Source organism: Falco naumanni, chromosome Z (genome assembly GCF_017639655.2).
Source record: "Falco naumanni isolate bFalNau1 chromosome Z, bFalNau1.pat, whole genome shotgun sequence".
Lineage (NCBI taxonomy): Eukaryota > Metazoa > Chordata > Aves > Falconiformes > Falconidae > Falco > Falco naumanni.
The window spans coordinates 45,095,933-45,115,451 of NC_054080.1; the positions used below are offsets into that span (position 1 = coordinate 45,095,933).

Consider the following 19,519-nt stretch of genomic DNA (forward strand, 5'->3'; position numbering starts at 1 on the left):
ATGTCATCATTGCTACTTTCATTTCCAAACACAGGATTCTAGGACAGGTGAAGCAGTAAGACTAAAACCAGCATCAGACATTGCACTGTATCCTTTAACACTCACTACATTCTCATTTTGTTCTATTAGTACTCCCACTTAATCATTAATTAGAGCAACATTACTGTATAGTAACGTTAATATCTTCAATAGGCATCTTGCTTAGCCAGTTATTATGGACTAAAGTCAACAGGAGGATTTTGGTGTTCAGCATTTTGGAAGACAATTTTTGATAAAAATAGTTATAGAGCACTAAGTAATTTTTTGTTTAAATATTTATATAGCCTCCATTTTGAGAGGCCAAAGTCTAGAAAATCCATTTAAAAAAAAAAAACTAACAAAAACTTTCAAAAGGAAGCATGAATAACAGTATTATGGTTTCCAAGTATAACAAATTTTTAATTTTACTTCACAGGACTTAGATGATCACAATAATTACACTGGCATTGGGGAGATGGAGCAGAAAGAAGAGGTGGAAAAAAAACTAGGCACGTCGAACTGGATGCTAGATCAACTATACTACCAGCTTAGGAAACTAAATTGCATCTTCAGCTATGGTAAGTCTGAGAAATCATTAGTAACAAGAGAACAAGCAAGGATGATGGGTTTGGTTTTGGGTTTTTTTTTTTTTGCTACACCTGAATACTCCTATGGCCATCAAATTACATCTTTTTGTGTACTTTAAAAACTTACTGGAATGGAATTTATGTAACAGCCTCAACATTTATATAAATAGAACAACATTACGGATACAATGTGAAATTTTGTGTGTAACTTTTAAATATGTATTTCAAAAAACTAACACTGCTTTTACTACATGTATCATGCAGGTTTTATGCTTTAGTATTTTCCCTTGTACTATGAAAAACCTCACCTGCATCTCTTCGCCCGTTCTGCAGTCCGCCAAGGAAGGAAGCCTTTTGCACCCGGTGGTAGTGGTTTTGGTGAGTAACTGTCTTTCACAGAGGTATTTTTTCCCCCAGGACTTACAGACTTTTTAGGCTGTAATCCTGTATTGAACAGCAAGAATAGGAGAAAAGAGAATTCATTATACCCAGTTATTTACATATAAATTCACAGCTTACTGTTCATAAGTAAAGACTCCTTTTTAATAAAAGGAACTGTAGGAAATCTTTCAGCCTAATTTTCCTAAAGTGTTCAAAACCTTCTGTTTTGCTCCTCAGAAAGAAAGCTTATCTGCTTGCAATTGTAAGCTGGTATACTTACATCAACCTAACACAGCAGTTAAGTAAGACGCTGTTATTCAAAAAAAGAAGCAAAGTTGTGTAGTTAAAGAGGTTTATTCACATTAATAATTTCAGATATCTAACTCCATTGTCTCAGGTGGGAGCTTTGACAGGCCACAAAGACAATAAGGCTATCTGTTGTGCTTCAGATTGCCCTCTAGTGGCTGTAGTGTGAAGAAGGTTGATTTTGTAACTAGCAAAATGCTTGAAGATATAAAGCTGGTACTCATGTTGATTGCTTCTACAGAACACCAGCAATGACTGCACTGAAGAGGAATAATAATGACAAGTCATGTTCACTAGTCCAGTCTTCTATTGTTGTTGTTTAAAATTATACACTATGACTCAAAGTAGATTCAGAATAAATATCTCATGTGGATGATCACTCTACCCCAGGCTCTGTCCGAGTCAGAAACTAACAAGCCCAGAAAACCGTTCACCTAGTATTTCATATAGTAAAACTAGTGAGAACTCAGGTTATTGTTTCTCTGAGATAAAACCCCTAATTTTTTAATGATAAAAATAATGATAAAGAAAAATTATAAAGATGCTCATTTTAATGATAAACAACAAAAAAACCACAACTGTAATTGAGTCAGGCATTTTCTTCTTCTATCACCCTTATCACCACAGTTCATTTGTACACAGACTTCAACTTGATTTATGCTTACCTCTGCTTCCAAATAACTACAGCAAAGATGATGAAAGACAGGCACATGTATTACAGTGAAATTTCTACTCTTACTGAAAAATAGTGTATTGCAGCTATCAGTACTGAATTATATATATTCAAATTACCTATGTTATTTTAAACATACTAGTTTTCATAACTTTACATGAAGTTAAAAAAAATCTTAGAACATTTTGTACATCAGTAAAAAAATGCATGCTTGCTTCTTCGGGCAGAGGATGGTCTCCTACAGCAGGGTTACAACATCAGAAGAACTAGGCAACTTACTACCGCCAAAAAGCTTGTGAAAAGGATGTGCTCAGAATAAATACGTGCAGTGCTTCCACATATTTAAGTTGGCATATCCTACCATTTTTCCAGCCACATATCTAGCAGCACTAGAAACTCGAGCATATTTCCTACAGAAAAACACCGATGGTAGAAAAGACATTATTGAATTAAGAACATATGAATGCTTTTTGAAGACAAGTATTCTGCAAAACACTGACATTTAGATGCATTGTATATTTTATAATTAAAGCTCTTAAACACTAAAAGATTATTTTGTAGACAAAACTTACTCCAGTCAGAGAAAATAAACACAGTATATTACCAATACGAATAGTAGCTTTTCCTTTTCGACCACTTCCTAGGATAATAGTTCTTTTCTTTGGTCTAGTTTTCAAAGCATCCTTGGAAGATGGAGAAGTCAGCCACTTATACTGGAAAAAAATTTTTAAAGACAAACTGGTTTAGTAACTGATATTTAAAGAGATGCTCATTTAAGATTCGAGAAGGTTTTGTCAGATACATGGAGAATACTGATAGTTACAGAAAACTTAATAAACTGTAAAATTAAGGAAAAACAAAAATCCCACAAAACCCCAATTCAAACACGGATTCAATGCAACCAAATGCTACATTATCAGAAAGCGTTCCCAACACACCACTATAATATCCCATTGAATATTTTCCTCTCTCTTGTGCAAAACACTTCTTTTATAGCAAAAGAAGGGGCACCAACCCTATAGAAAGGAAACTGACTTTTGAATTTCATTCTCAGAAAGCTGGCTTGTTAGAAATGACTGGCTCAAGCCAAAGTTTTTGAGAGTAATAAGAGCTTCCCTAACATGATTTTGTATTACCAATAAAGTTAGTATTTTAAAAAAATACAAAGTTTAATTTTCACTGCCTGTAATGAAAATTCACCCTCACACAGTGAAAGTCACCAAACTAAAATTAAGACACAGTGACCATCAAAGGCAATTGATGTACTTCATACTTCCTTCCCAGTCAGCAACAGCTCTATTCTTAAAGGTTCCCCTTACCCAATAAAAAAGTTTTATTATTCCACATAGATATTCTTAAGTTACACTGTCACTTATTTTTCAGTGTGCATCAAGCTATGTTAATACAAAGTTTCATGCTGAAGCAACCACCAAAGGAAATGCAGCTGATAATAACACACAGCTTCTATCAGCCCTAAATCCTGCATTAGAGTACTAGGAACAGTAGGCCAAAGTTATTCCCACCTAATGCACAGCAAAGACTAAAATGCCATTACCGTGCTCTAACTAACCAAGTTTAGTCCAAGTTTATCACTGGCAAGAAAAACTTTCCCTTTTTGTTTTTTTAAACTTTGGACTCAAATATTCCTTATGTAAGTTTTGCTGGGTCTGCAGATGGATGTAGCCCCTGAGACAAGTGAATTGTTCACTTGAAAATTAAGATACTCTTGCTCTTAGAAGTTACAATTTAATTTTGCTCTTTTTGTCTATTTTTTATTTTATTTTACTACACACATAAAAGTGCACTATACTAGGTTAAACCTAAAGCTCATCTAGCCCAGTAGCCTGTCTCTTGTATAGATTCCTGCTACTGTTGTACAACACCTAAGCATAAAGACAGTAAATTTATTAAGACAGGGTTGAAAAATGACTAAATCCTGGAGCTGAGACTATGAAAGCAACTTGTTTTATAGACACATTCAGTGGGTTTCTCCTTTAAGTTACTCAGTCTCCCCCAGAATCTGCACAAACTTTCATCACTTACTACATTCAATCATATCTGCCTTTATAATCCACTACACTAGCTACACAGCGCTGCTAGGATAATACAACTTTCTTTTTTAGCTGCTCATCAAATTTAAAGGCATCCATTAGCAGTAGGCATCTCTTCTTCAAAGCTGAAAACCCAGCCCAAAAGGCAAGCATCTACATGCTACTGAAAAGCAAAGAGAAACAACCAGCTTTTATGCTGAACAGGATGGAAGGGCTGCTGTGACTGGTCTCCAGTAAGCAAGTGGTCACAGTATACTATATAACAGCTCTTTGTGGGAGCCAAGACATGAACTTTTGTAGTTATGATGCCTTACTACTACGAGGCCATTCAAAAGCCCAATAAACTTCTCTTTGTGAAGCAACATAGCAGCACCTCAACATATTTTCTGCATAAGGAAAACCATGGAATTGACACAACAGGTGCCATGGTGAGATGGTACAGAGTGCAGCTCTGCCACTTCTCAATACAAATTCAACACTTCACTGAGTTTTACTCATAAGAAATTATGACCATTAGCCTTTGGCATGATAAAAAGCTGAGATCAGAGGTAGATGAAACTGCAGACAGTACTAGGTATGATCATCCATGCAACTCTTTAGTTATCTGTGGGTGAGACATGGTATGAGTTAGGCCACTTGCTGCAAGAGTAAGTGACAGATTAGCTTCACACAGGAAATTACATCTTACACCTTGCGTTCAAGTCTCTACACACAGGCTAAACAGTCCAATTGACTCTTCATTTTCTATCAATATGAAATCCAGATCTCTAGCAACTACAACAGGTAAAATAAAACAAAATTCCTATTAAATTAAATAATTCCAAAGATAAATACCCCTGTTCTCTCCACCACAAAAAATACACCAGCACATCTTTCTAAAACCTCACATACTTGGGAGAACACAGATAACAAAAAGTATGCCAACTGACTGCATTCTGTTCAACAAGCTTAAGCTACAAGAAACAAACATTGCTTCTTTAAATTTGTAAAATTAGTCTACAACTGATCCCCCCCAAACAAAATCATGGAAAATCTAAAAAATAACTGAAATTTTTGATTATGATAAAACTTGTTAAAAACTAGAAAGAACCAGAGTGTTAGTTACATCCAGAATTTAGAACGTTATTAGGATTCTCACAAATACATTCAATTGGTTTTCACTTGTATGCTGTTTTTTTAAAATCATACAGCTGAACTTTGACTACTGACAGAATGAAGAAAGTCCTCGCAGTTCTTTCTGCAACACAGCTTAGTGACCAACTGTCTGTCTTCATTAACACCTCTGACAATTTATTAATTTATTCCCTGCATTTTGACTCCTTAAAAAAAGATAAAAAACCCACTAAAAAACAACACACCACCGACAGCTACACACAAGACAAAACCCCACATTGCTGATTTTCAATATAGAGTAAGATACCACCTCAAAGGAACTCAACTGTTTTTCTCTTCGCAACATCCAGGCTTCTGCAACTGAGCTCAAAAACAACTGTAATCCTAGATAAGGGTAGTAAATATTTCAGTTTCAAAAGAGTATCAACCTCAACATCAAATGTTTGCACTGATCTTGCTAAACAGGTGGATTATCCCTTTTTGAGTGCCTGGACTGTTCCCATGATAAACAGCAAATGTTATTTACAACAGCCTAGTCACAGAGCTTAGGAAATAAAGGATCTAGGCTGTTTTTATTTGTGGAACAAGCAAGGTTATTTAGAAAGCTGCTGGTCTGTTGTTTTGTTCATATTGTTTGTTAACAAGGTATGAAGAATTACTAGCATCCCTAATAGAACTTAAGATACTGCACTACCTGGATGAATATAAAACAAATGTCTTTCAGTCGAGTGATCTCTTAGGACATGGAAAATTCCCCAGAGAGCTGCTTCTTTTCATGGTTCAGCTTTCCAATCATATTGAGCATCTCCAGGCAGATGCTATTTTCATGTGATCCCTGCAATACTTTGTAAGCATTGATTGCATCTGCCAAGGAGAAAAAAGTACTCCTTCACACCCCTCAATTTCTCCAAAGAAAGTCTTTAAGAGATTGAAATGGGGAACTGTATTAATCCTCAAGGAATTCTACACACAAACTTCTCATTTTATCATGTACTACCTACAGATCCACAACTCTGACTTTTAAAACTTTTCAAATCCAAAAGAGCAGTAAGTTCCAGAACAAGAACTGGGATTGTTGCAGCTGCGTAAAAGCAAGAACAAGAGCGCACTCATTTGTTTGCTGTCTCCTTTGGGAACTGAATCCGATTTCTGTATTATAAACAAAAGATTCAGCATTTAAACAGTGTATCTGATCATAAGTAGTCCAGACATTCAGTTTATGCATGTTCCTGTAAATTCTCTATGGACTAGTAGATAAAGATGGCAAGAAGCTCTGTACTTTAACTAAACTCTGGTTTCTTAGATGGTTTGCACTCAAAAGGAGTCTTTAGCAAATTTTAAAAAAGTCTTAATTATGTAAATTATTGACAAAAAATAAGTTTCAACGTAAATTAAGTATTGAATTTTAAATTGTGATTTCCTTTCCTTTTAAATGAAAAGTGATTATTACTATGTTAACCAGACATATGAAGTAGAAAGCCTTCCAGCAGTCTAGCAGCAGTATTTACTTAACGTTCTGTGGTAAGGCTGAAGTATATGCATACGTTTCCATTTTTATCTTCCTTAAATTGATATCCTGTTTTTTTTACAGGTTACATCTTGAATAACATAAGAAATCATACAAAATGTCCAATACAATATCATGTTGCTGCTAGTGTTTTTAGTTTTTCTCTTCATAGTGGTTTTTGTTTGGTTTTCAAGCTGCTTAAAAGTCAGACTTCTGTTTATTAGCAGAATAACTGTTTTAGATTCATTTTGAACAGTCATCCTTCTAAAAAACTTCAAAAAGCAATGGCAGCTAAGAAGAAAACCCCAAACTCACTCCCAAATGCCTAAGACATACCTCTGAATTAGCACTATTTCCATTCATAAGAACTCTTTCAATTATGTTTTTCATCATAACGTGATCTAGAACAAATTAAGATACCTTATTAAGAATTTCCTGTATGATAAGTATGCAAACAAATAGATCACTGAATAAGCAGTACACATTACCCACCCTGCTCCCCTTCCCCATTTTAAAAGTTTAGCAATATACTGTTGCAGGTTTTTTCCTTAAAAGTGAGATTTTTTTTTCACCCAGAGTTACTGGGGAAAGCAAACACACACATAAACAAAAACACAAAGACGACACAGGTTGATGCAGATACATACCAATTAATGGATTTTTTCTTATATCAAGTACCACTAATGATGTATTAGTTTGAAGAGCATCTAATAATGACCTTGCTCCTTCATTGGATATTCCACACTGCTGCAAATCAAGTGCTAAAATGTTTAAGGAGGTAAAAGAAAAAATAAATTTAGTGTCATAACCTGTAGTCAATACCTAATACAGTTAATCCATACCTGCTGAAAACCTCCATTTCACAGAACACGAAGCATGAGAAAAGAGAACGAATAACAGCTATGTGTAACAACAAGGATATTACTTTCAGAGAAGAAAACTAGAAATTTAAATCAGTATTATAGATAAACGGTAAGAAATAACTGCTGAACAACTACAAAGGAAGGAAAATAAAATCACAGTTTAGTCACTGTTCTTGACAATTCCTAGTAGATGTAATATTCCCAGCTACCAATTAATTCAACCGCTCAAGGTAACATCATATGTACAAACACACTACTTGTGTCTAAGAAGTCTGAGTCAATGCTTCTACAAGTTCATTGCTTGCTCACATTAGGTGGTCACCATGAAATAGTACTATCGTGGCTTTGGCACTGATTTCACAATGCACATGTATAACAGAATGGTTGAGGATGGAAGGGACCTCTGGAGGTCATCTTACTGAACACTGCTCAAGCAGACTCACTTAAAGCCAGTTGCCCCATATTGTGTCCAGACAGCTCTTAAGGACCTCTAAGGATGAAGACTCTACAACCACTGCAGGCAACCTGTGACAGTATTTGGTCAGTCTCACAGTAATGAAGTGTTTCTTGAGGTTCAGGAGGAAACTCCAGTGTTTCAGTCTGTGCCCACCTCCTCTTGCCCTGTCACCAGTGGAAAGAGCCTGGCTCCACCTTCTTTATACCCTCCCTTCAGATATTTGTATGCCTTAATGAGACCTGCCCTGAGCCTTCTCTTCTCCAGCCTGAACTGTCCCAGCTTCTTCAGCCTTTCCTGAAATGACAGTTGCTCTAGTCCCTTCACTGGACAATCTAATAGTTCCAACTCTCTCCTGTACAGGGGAGCCCACGTCTGGCCTCACCAGTGCTGAGTAGAGAGGAAGGACCACCTCTCTCAACCTGCTCTCAAGTCTCTGCCTAATGCAGCCCAGGATACCATTAGCCTGCAACAAAGGCACTTGGCTGGCTCATGGTCAGCTTGCTGTCCACCAGCACCTCCAGGACCCTTCCTGCAATGCTGCTTTCCAGCCACACAGCCCCTGTGTGTTCTGGCACATGGGATTATCTTTCCCAGGCACATGACTGCACTTCCTTCTGTTAAACTTCATGAGGTTCCTCCATCAGCCCATTTCTCCAGGCTGTTGAGGTCCCTCTGGATGGCTGCACATCCCCACCTTCCCAAGGATCAATGTAAGGCTGATTGGCCTGTAGCTCCCCCTGGGTCTTTCCTCCCAGCCTTTTTTGAAGATAGGAGTGACATTTGCTATACTCCAATCCTCAGGCACCCCTCCCCATTACCATGATGCCCTCAAAGATTATTGACAGTGGCCTCAAAACGACATCAGCCAGCTCCCTCAGCACCTGTGGATGCATCCCATTAGGGCCTATGGACTTCTGTATGTCCAGTTTGCTTAAGCATTCTCTAATCTGATACTCTTCAATCAGTATGCATGTTACCTGTACACCTGGCGCTCAAACTATAAAACAATTTCAGCATGTAAGTATTTGACTTACACCACCACCATTAGTCATTTTGGACAGATACACTGTAGAATAAATTACTTCCCCAAAATACTGGAGGGCAATACTAGATGACACAATGGTATTCAGATACTCTGACAATTCAAAAAAGGAAGAGAAATTTCAATGAAAAAAAAAAGATTACTCTTCCCCAGCCAAACAGCAAGTTACTCTTCTGGCTACATTTGCTATAACTGAGAATTTTAAGTTTTCTGCCTGCCACTACTATATCTTAAGAGTCAATATTACACAATACCTTTTAGCCAAAGGTCCTCTCCTAGACAGTCTGCAAAGGCACTTGCTCCTCTATCTCCAACAAGCATGTTGCAATTGAAAGTAATCCGCCTCAAGCCAGTCATATAGTCAAGGTCAGGTCTCCTGTAACGTAGGCTTTCAGCCCAAGCTTCACCATGTCTTTTCATTGCCTGGTACTTTGCAGACAAAGAAGGTGTTACCAAGTGCAAGGGCAAAGCCAATATTGATGACAAGATCACAAGTTATCTTTGTTCGTAATTGATGTTTAATGGTTTGAGTGCTGATACAAGAAACAGTTATACCATTTCCGAGTTCAAGAAACACAAGTAACTTTTAAACATTAAAGTCATGTTTATTCTGACCATCTGATTTGCAATGTTAAATATTAAATATGGCTAAAAAACACCTTACGACCTTACTTTGGCAGACACTTTCAATGCATCTTGAATAGGATATACACACTAGGAGATTATGTGCTTTCACGCAAACTAATGTTAACATTAATCAGAATATTGTACTAGTCACAAGATTACTAATTAGTTAACTAGTCGCTTCTAAACTGTAAACTCCAAATTATTCTTACCCAATGTTTAAGAACACTTAAACATTCTTCAAAATTTGTGACAACGAAAGACATGCTTCCCAAAATAGGCATCAGACATTTACAACCCTAATCCTCATTTAAAGAAAATAAATCAGTCTGAACTGTTATTTACTTAACTGATGTTTACTAAGAAATACCACATTTAAATCCCACACCAGTAAATTAAGCTACCTGTGGCAAAGTCACAAATTGCAGGACTATTCACATACTTCAGATATGCTGCTCACAAAGTACTTTGATGGATTTAGAGGTTGAAAGTAGAAGAAAAAATAATCAAATGTGTTCACATTCTTGTGAACATTTGGTTCTAAGAAAGGTGATTAAATTACCTTTAATACATTTGCTATATGTTCTGCCCCTCGCCATGTGAGGCTACATCCTGTGAAGTTTACATATCTGATAGTAGCTGAATTCTTTACACTCTGACAGATTGCTGAAGGAAACAAAAGCATGCATATTATCTACACCACAGCCAGATGATCAGAACACACTTTTTCACTGTTATATTAAGAAGCTGAATCAGCTTCAACAGGCAAAAGGCTCGACAAAGAACTAGTGTTGAATACAAAGCGTATTTCAAATACATTTATGTTCAAAGGTCATATATTTCTAGTACAAGTGTTTAGCAAAGACTGTACAAACAAGCTAAACAAGCTAGAACAACTTCTGTAAACATGAACACATCAAGAAAGAGTTAATCTTAAACAAATATTATGACTGTTGCTTTAAATAAAAGTATAAACATAATTATAAAGTAGTATGGCTATTTACTAGCACCAAGTGAGGAAATTCAAGTCTTTAAATGTTGTTAAGTCACATAGAATAAAGGAAAGATTGTTATTTTAGTCACTATATACAAATTTAAAACAGGAATGAAATTATTGAAAAAACTTACGTATTTCAAGGACTAAAAAAAGTGGGAAGTATATTTACATGTTTTTGATCCTGAACTTACTTTCTAATCCTCTGTCTCCAATTGGACAGTAGGCTAAAGAGACACTCTCCAGAGATGAAGCTGTGGCCAAACCCTTCAGAATAAAAGCAATGTTTGTTAACTGGCTTGAAAAGCAAAAACACAGAGAAAAGACCAAGTCATCCAAACTGCTCAGACCTCCCTGCACGCCCTACAAGAAACTCTAGGGGTTTCAGAGGAAGATCAAAACAAGTGAACCCTAAAGCTCTCTTTAAGCCGGGGAGCTGCAGCTTACAGGCAACAAGCAGCAATCTCCTTTCATAGAAGCCACTCACGAGCAAACCGGACAGTGTTGCATTAACACATCTTGAAGACCTGTTTTCATCTCCTTGGTGTCCCTCAATTTGCCTTCTATTATGTACATGCACAGAAGTTTCAGTCACAATCTTAAGTTATATGCCCCAAACACATGGTATAGATGTGGCTAGGATCTTTCTAATAAGCCCTGATGAATCAGGGCAAGGGAAGGTTATGTGATTTTGACAGGTTCAGCAAAACTAGCCTATACTAAATGTCTCGGCAGAGTAATTCATATCATGGATAACACAACAGTATCTTAGAAAGAACATCCCTGTCTGTGAGTATAATTTCATTGCTACTTCTCTACATTCTAAGCATATTTTCCATTTATTTGTATACTAATATATATTCTCACCTTTGTTAAAAGTATTAGATCTCTCTCCCTCAGAAGCAAACCCTGCAGTTCTAAATTTTTTAGTACATCTGATACATTGAGACAGCTTTTGACAGCTTTGCATAGTTGGCCAGTCAAGTCTTTTGATCGAATTGCTGGAATTCTCCTTCTAAAGTATGTTTTATATCTTTCAACACCTAGTAAACAACAAAAATTAACCATCAGTAAAATCCAGTCACTTTTGACTTAACATTCCTTAGGTATTACAATTCCTCCCCCATGTATTCAATCACAAAAAAATGCATATATCAACATATTTATCTTTTACAGCCATCACTACAAACCTGATTCTTCAAGACCCTGTTGATGGTAACTTCTTATTCCAATAGAAGTCAGAGTCTTATTATGCCTGACAGCATTCAGAAGTGGTGCCCAATCAGCAGCTTTGATGCGATCTACAGTTAGGTCAAGAGCACCCTGAGTCAGGTTAGCCTTCACAGCTTTCAGTGGGACAGAGCCTTGAAGAGCACAAAGATGTTCATAGTGCGAGTAGAAATCCTGCATGCACCGTCTTCTTATTTTGACTGACTCAATCATTCCTTTTATGTGACAAACGTCTCTAAAATAAAGGAGGGAAAAAATAAAAAGATATAAACTTTTTCCAGTGTATAGTTGATTTCACAACAGTCTCAATTCAACGTGCATACCCAAAACATGAGTATGATCATGTATACCATATAGCATTTACATGTCTTTGATATGGCAGCTAAAACATTGACGCTCACTAACTGTGTAAGTAGAGCTGAATGCAAAAGAGGGTGGAAAAAAAAACAACAAACAACCCACATTTTTATTCTCCCACACAAGTAGGAATACCCAAAACACAAAAGGCCTAATATTCAAGCACTAATTGCTGTAAAGTTCTTGTTTTCATCTCAAAATTTAATTCTGTAGTGTCAGCGTCTGCACACTCCTGAAAGCCTTGGACACTCCCTGATCCAAGATCAAGGGATACCAATGATGATTCCATAGAGAACTAGTAGTGAGCTTCTCTGCTACTTTATTCAAAAGTCTAAATTCTCATAACACAGAATAACATGTGTGTTTTCATAAATAGTGTTGCCATTGCTGGTTATACATACATGTGTGTTTTCATAAATAGTGTTGCCATTGCTGGTTATACACACATGTGTGTTTTCATAAATAGTGTTGCCATTGCTGGTTATACACACATGTGTGTTTTCATAAATAGTGTTGCCATTGCTGGTTATACACACATGTGTGTTTTCATAAATAGTGTTGCCATTGCTGGTTATACACTTATCTCAGTGTAAGGATAAACACTTTTCAGGCTAAGTTTCTGTTAACACATTAGTGCCTGCATAGCAAAACAGTACTAACCCCAAGCAGAATCTATATACTGCTACTGCTATGCCACAGCTATTAAGTAATTCCACAGCCTCAACAGGAATATCTGTCAATATATTCAGAAGACCCATTTATTCATCTATTTATTTATTACTCAAGACAGCATTAACTATTCCACATGGGATATCAAACATTGTTCACACTGTGAATATTTTTTTTTTCATACTGTTAAACACTAGAAGTCTTCCCAAACACTCTGCATGTCAACAGCGGACAAGAATTACTGGATACATACAATCATGTGAGGACAGCCATTTGTAAGAATTTAATTTAGAATTTTAAAAATCACATTATTAGTATTTAGATGATTTAAACTTATTAGTTATAGGAATAGAAACTCTAATAATAGTTCCTCTATAGCTTTTTACTTCTTTTTTTTAGCATTAGATAACGATCACACTGTGGCCACAGGAACAGGAATGACTACATTGTAATCCAACACTTCAGCTTCAAGAAGTGACCATCAGTTGTAAAGCACCACTGACTTCAGGTGATGTATTGATGCACAACATTATTAGCGTTTTAAGGTTTATTAGCCTTTTAAGCAACATGCTTTCACCGTGACTTTCATGGCAACACCTGAATAACACACCTCTAACTGAAGTAAAGAAAGGAGCTCTTGGCCCTAGCACCAAAGTTTAACGTACTTGCAGGTAGAAAGGCAAAAGGTCAAACTAAGCAGACCCACAATAACTTCCAATTGAGAAAAAACTATGTAAATGAGAACTCTTCTGCATGGAAGTTAGTCCATCTGATGCAATCCTAGAACACCATGACTGGCTCTAACAATATACACAGGGGACTATAGTCTACCATCTCTCTCCATACAGAAGCAAGAAGACATCAGATGATACTAGCTGGTGACAAATCAAACTAAAAATTAAAAAAAGGAACAAAGTACATTGGGAAACTGAGAAATCCAGTCCTATGTTAAGTTTTTAGGAAGCTGTAAGTTTACAGCAATTCAAAAGACAGCTAGGCAAACATCGAAAGGGGAGGGGGGGGAAATTCCATACAAGACCTCTGACCACCAAAATAATGACCATGCCCTACATCCGGAATGCAAAACACACACAGGAAGCTTAACCACATGCTTATTTCTCTTCCACACTTTATTAAGCATGCCCTGATGTTTAGCTGGGGCTAAACACTTATCTGACCTGCCGGATCACCATTAAGTATATAATACAGCATCCACCTAACATACGCAAATAACTCTGGTTACAACTGGGTAAAATAGTTTTTTTTTCATTTTTCACCCGCCAAATACTGCCACCAAGTCCGAGAACTACCTCAGTGCTCCGCTTCCTCAAAAAAGTACACCGTTAAACCAGCAGGACGGCGGACCGCGTTGTTCGCGATCAGCCACAGAGATACGAGAGGCGCTTGTGGGGGGCGGGGGAGCAGCGACAGTCGTTCCCCCCCACCCCGCCGGTCCCACCTTCTCGGAAGCGGCCTACAGCCGGCCCCTGCGGATTCCCAGACGGGCCACCAGCCCCCTTGCCCCACCCCTCCGTCGTGACACGGACACAATCGCCCAGGAGTTACCCGCCTTCTTCCCTGCCCCGGCCCCGCAGGCCGCGATCCGCCGCTGAGGCGCGCCGCCGGCCTCGGCGGCAGACCCGCACCTCCTCCCGACCCGCCGGCGGCCGCAAACCGTTACAGGAGCCGCCCGCCTCCGCGCGGCGCTGGGCCGGTTTCCCTGGGATCCCAACCGCCGCCGGCCCGCCCGCCGCCACGTAGCGCGCGAGGCTGCCGCCCCCCCACCTCCTGCTCTCACATTCAAAATGGCCGCGCCCAACGGCCAGACCGCGTCGCCCCGCCCCGCCCCGCCCCTCGCCGCTGCAGGTGCGTGGGCGTTCTTTGCCGCCGTGACCGTCGCACGGGCGCACGAGGGGCGGGGCATTCCCAGCGCGCGGCCAGCCTCGCTTCGGGACGGGGCGCGCTTATTGGCCACGGCGGAGCTGGGGGGGTGGGTGCTGGCGGCGGCGAGTCCTGAGGGTGCTTGGGGCCCCCCCGCCGCGTTCTGGCCGGGCTCTCGTGGCGGGGCTGTGCGCGCCGTTCCCGCGGCCTCCCCGTTCCCGCGGGCGCTGGTACCCGAGCGCAGGCCGGTGGCGAGGAGCTGCGCCCCCTCAGGCCCGGCGACCCCTGGCCCGAGCCCTGCGCCTTGCGGGTGTGTGGCCTGCCGCCCGAGGTGACCGGCTCCAGGCGAGGTACAGTCAGCTACTGGAGTCGCTACTGCGGTGTAAGTGCTACTGCGTGAGTGAGGGCAGGGACCGTATAGTACATTCCTTGCCCCCTCATCCCCACAGGAGCGTTGTGTGCCTTTAGACCAGAGCTGGGCAGGAGAGATCTAAACCAGGAGAGGTCTAAAAACAGATTTTAGACAAATTTTACAGCTAAATGTAAACTAGCCTTGCCTGTTCCTTTAAAAAAAAAAAATACCAAAGCTTTTACATGCAGTGCTGGAAGAAAGCAAACAGTCCTTCAGCATTTTAGACACAGTGCATATCTGTACTGTTAGTGAAGCATATACATGAGGTCTATAGGTAGGGAAACCTTATGACTTAGAGCAGTAGCTGCAGTCAGCTGGTCTGAGCTGTCTGTGCACAAGCTGCGTTTCTCAATAGTTTGCTAGTTTAGTTTACACAGACGTGACCAGATCAGAGTTCTCATTCACATTCAGGGCAGAGCATTACTAGCACCATATTGGCCAAAATGACTCGAATGTAGGCCTATGTGCTGATCCTAGAATTTGCAGTTTGTTCATGGATAGGCACACCAACTAATGAAGAAAATTATTACTGTAAATTGATGAGTAAGAGTGATTTGGTTATTTAAAAAGTTACACTTCTCCCCTGCTTGTAGGCAGCAGGATTTAAACTCAAAACTGAGCAAGCTCCAGAGAAATTAAACAGGTTAAGGCCCCGAGAACACTGTGAGCACATGGAATGTTCACACAGATGTAATATTACAGTGTCTTGAAGCAACTGAAGCAGCCCAAGACCTGTATCAAGTGTGCCAGAACAAGAATTATTTCAGTTAGCCTGAGGTCACCATCCATACAAGTTGTTTCACAGTGACATTTTCTGAATTGAACATAAAGGACAAGGGACACAGAGCTAAGATAGCCAAATGGCAACAGCAGGTTTTGTGACTCTATGACAGTTTTTCTGGTGCTTGTCATATCTCTGGGTGCCACAGACTATAAACACAAGCAACATAAAATTTAAATATTTTCAAGAATATTTACTTTTAAATATTTATTGTTTGTGCTACTTAGTTAAATCACTTTTTAACAGGTAGGGAGTTAAGGGGTAGGGACTACTTCACTGCTGGTCCACGTGCATTTGAAATTTTCTCTTTGATTGGTATGTCCATAATCACATCTGTACTTTTTTAAAAATTCCTTTACCCATCTTATTTCTCTATACAGTGTTTTCACTTAGTCAGGATTTTGCTCTTGTATTGGGTGAGCTGTACAAACCGTCTTTCCTCTACAAATTAAAGGTTTAAGATGATAACCACATCTAAAATAATTTAGGGATAGAATTTTTAGGCATGTCCCTTTTTCTTTGGAAATGTTCTTTGGAAAATTAATCTAATGTGCTTGACATATTTCAGAAGCAGTCACTTGGAATTCTATGCATTTTAGGCTATGAAAAATAGAAAGCAGCTGTGAAGATTCCAGGACAGACAGACCTGATGTTTGCAGACATTACATATTGGATACTCTCCAGTCTTGCATTTTGTCGTCAGTTTCAGTGTCAGTTATGCTGTCAGCTGGGGAGACTGGAACTTAAAATTGAATTTTGAATTACAGCAGCACTGTCACTGCCATGTAAATGAAGCAAGAAGCTTATCTGGATGCAATTGATTACTCACGTGTAGTGCACCAAGGATAAGCCTGAAATAAAAGCAAGACGAAGTGTGACTGTTAATATAGCTTTTGTCATTTTGTGGCTTGTCAAAACTATTATCCATGTTCTTTATTGGCTATAGCCTTGAAACAATCACACTAAATCTCTAAAACTGCAGGCTGCATAGATCATAATTAAGTTATAACTAAAAGGGAATTTGTCTTGTCAGTAAATAAGCATCTCCAAAGCTGAATTTCATAATATTGCAGAGAACTTGCTCCAAGTTGCTGCGTACCAAACTTGGTTTTCTGTGAAAATGTAGTGGGTTTGCATGGCAAGGTTTTGGTAGCAGAGGTGCTACAGGGGTGTCTTCTGTGAGGAGCTGCTAGAAGCTTCCCCTATGTCCAATGGAGCCAGCGCCGGCCAGCTGCAAGACAGATCCAATGCTGGACAAGTCTGAGCCCGTCAGCGACACTGGCAGCACCTCTTTGTTAGCATATTAAGAAGGGGAGGGAGGGGAATCTGCACCAACAGAAGAGAGGAGTGAGACTATGTGAGAGCAACAACTCTGCAGACACCGAGGTCAGTGCAGAAGGAGAGGCAGGAGAGGCTCCAGGCACCAGAGCAGAGATTCCACTGTGGCCAGTGGTGAAGCCCACGGTGAGGCAGGCTGTGCCCCTGCAGCATGTGGAGATTAATGGTGGAGCAGATCCCCACCTGCAGCCCATGGAGGACCCCACGCCAAAGCAGGTGGATGCCCAAAGGAGGCTGTCACCCATGGGAAGCCCACACTGAAGCAGGTTTGCTGGCAGTACTTGAGGATCTGTGGAGAGAGGAGCCCAGGCTGGAGCAGGTTTGCTGGCAGGACCCCATGCTGGAGCATGGAAAGAGTGTGAGGAGGAAATAGCAGAAGCAGCAGCAGGAACGTGTGAACTGATTGTAACCCCTGTTCCTTGCTCCCCTGCACCACATGGGGTGAGGAGATAGAGAAATAAAGAATTAAGTTAAGCCTGGGAAGAAGGAGGGGTGAGGGGAAGGTGTTCTTACTGATTTGAATGGTAATAAATTGAACTGAATGCCCCAAGTTGAGTCTGTTTTGCCTGTGGTGGTAATTGCTGAGTGATCTCCCTGTCCTTATCTTGACCCATGAGCCTTTTGTTGTATTTTCTTTCCCCTGTCCAGCTGAGGAAGGGAGTGACAGACAGGCTTTGGTGGGCACCTGGCATTCAGCCAAGGTCAAACCACCACAAAAAAAATAATGCTGAGTGTTCATTTCCTCAGCATTTGAATCACTGATTTTGGTTTGCATTCTGTTTACCCCTCTAAAGTTTAAGGGGTTTGTTTACATCTTTTTTTTTTATTTTTTTAAATCAGATTTTGGTACACATGACACAGCCAAAAGGGCTGGGCACTGGTAAGTGTCAGAAATGTTCCGTGTATATGAATCATTGTGTAGGCTCTAAATGCAGGCTTTATGCAGTAGACAGCTGTAATATTTGTAATGATGAATCTACAGTTGATGTCTCATTCTGCATCCTAGTCTTTACTTTGTAGGGTTTTCACAGCCTACAAACTGAACTAATCCTCTTTATGGCCACTGTGTGCTTTGAAAATAACATAAAGGTTTGGATCACTGTTCAGTTGCTAAAAAATGTAGTATAATACTGCCATTCAAGAATTGTTCTAGATTTCCAAGGAAAAAAAAATTACGGCAAGCTATGACCACTTCAACCCGAACCACAGTATTATGTGAATGGGGTATGTACTACACACTCCCTTGTTTTGCAAATGATAAAAAAGCCATATTAGCTTCCTGTTGTTCAAAAGTATTCCCATAGTCTTTTGTGGTCACAGACTTCCAGATAGTTACACTAGTCTCTACATTCAAATGTAGAAAGAACAGAAGACAGAAAATAAATTTATTAGAGCATGAAAGTCTGCCACAGTTGACACTTAACAATACTTATTCAGGACACTAGAAAAGAGGCTGATTTACACTAATAATCATTGACAAGATACAAACACTTGACTTTTTGAGGGCTTTTCTTAATTTCTTGCATTTATTCATTGCTGTATATCAAAGCCCAACTTACCAATAACGAGACCTTGAGGTTTTTTGCTTCTTAGTAACTATCCATACAAGTAAAGTAGTATTTAAATATTTGTAAGCATGTAATATATATGACATGCTTGTAATTACATTTATTTTAGAGTACTTAGGTGTTGGAGTAAGCCATTTCGCTGTATTTCCTTTTTATCATGTTCAGTCATTGCCTGCATAGCACTTCTGACAATATTCTGGCAAAAATATGAGAGCTATTCAGTTAATTTTGTCTCATTAAAGTATTAAAAAATGATACTTGGAATTTTTACTGTAGTGTTTTATATTTTCTCTTTGGCTAGATTTTTCATTTTTATGTAAAGTGTCCCACATTTTGTGACTATAACCATTACTTGCTTTTTCAGTCAGAGACAGTTCCCATTACTGTCTTAGAACTTCAAAAATATGCAATGACTTGGTGAGATACCAGATGTCCCTGCTGTAGAGAACAGTCCCAAACCAGACCTAATTCTGTCACTTTGGCAAATGATGTCTTCTTTATCAGTCATCATTTTGCTGAATTTGTTGAGCTAATTCTTGTTCTTGTTCTTACCATTTTGTTCCTGTAGCTTTCTAGGCCATATGCTCTTTGGATTTTGTTTGTTTGTTTGTTTGATGTATACTAATTCTAATTTTTAATCTGATTTAACACTACAAAACTTTGTCAG

The 19,519-nt window shown here is 39.2% G+C and overlaps 1 protein-coding gene across 6 annotated transcripts in view; it reads right to left on the reverse strand.

Moving 5' to 3' along the window:
• The window catches only part of CEP78 (centrosomal protein 78), a 31,370-nt gene extending 16,623 nt beyond the window's left edge, over positions 1-14,747 (reverse strand). Inside the window, exons 1-10 of one of the 6 annotated variants that reach the window (XM_040579757.1) lie at positions 14,671-14,747; positions 11,807-12,081; positions 11,484-11,659; positions 10,811-10,883; positions 10,185-10,288; positions 9,253-9,427; positions 7,284-7,397; positions 6,973-7,037; positions 2,570-2,678; positions 914-1,049 (exon numbers count right to left, since the gene is read on the reverse strand). In XM_040579757.1, the coding sequence (XP_040435691.1) occupies positions 914-1,049; positions 2,570-2,678; positions 6,973-7,037; positions 7,284-7,397; positions 9,253-9,427; positions 10,185-10,288; positions 10,811-10,883; positions 11,484-11,659; positions 11,807-12,059 (1,205 nt within the window). In that variant the 5' untranslated portion in view covers positions 12,060-12,081; positions 14,671-14,747. The other 5 variants (XM_040579760.1, XM_040579755.1, XM_040579756.1 and 2 more) reach the window with 5 other exon arrangements.
• Positions 14,748-19,519: the final 4,772 nt, after the last annotated feature.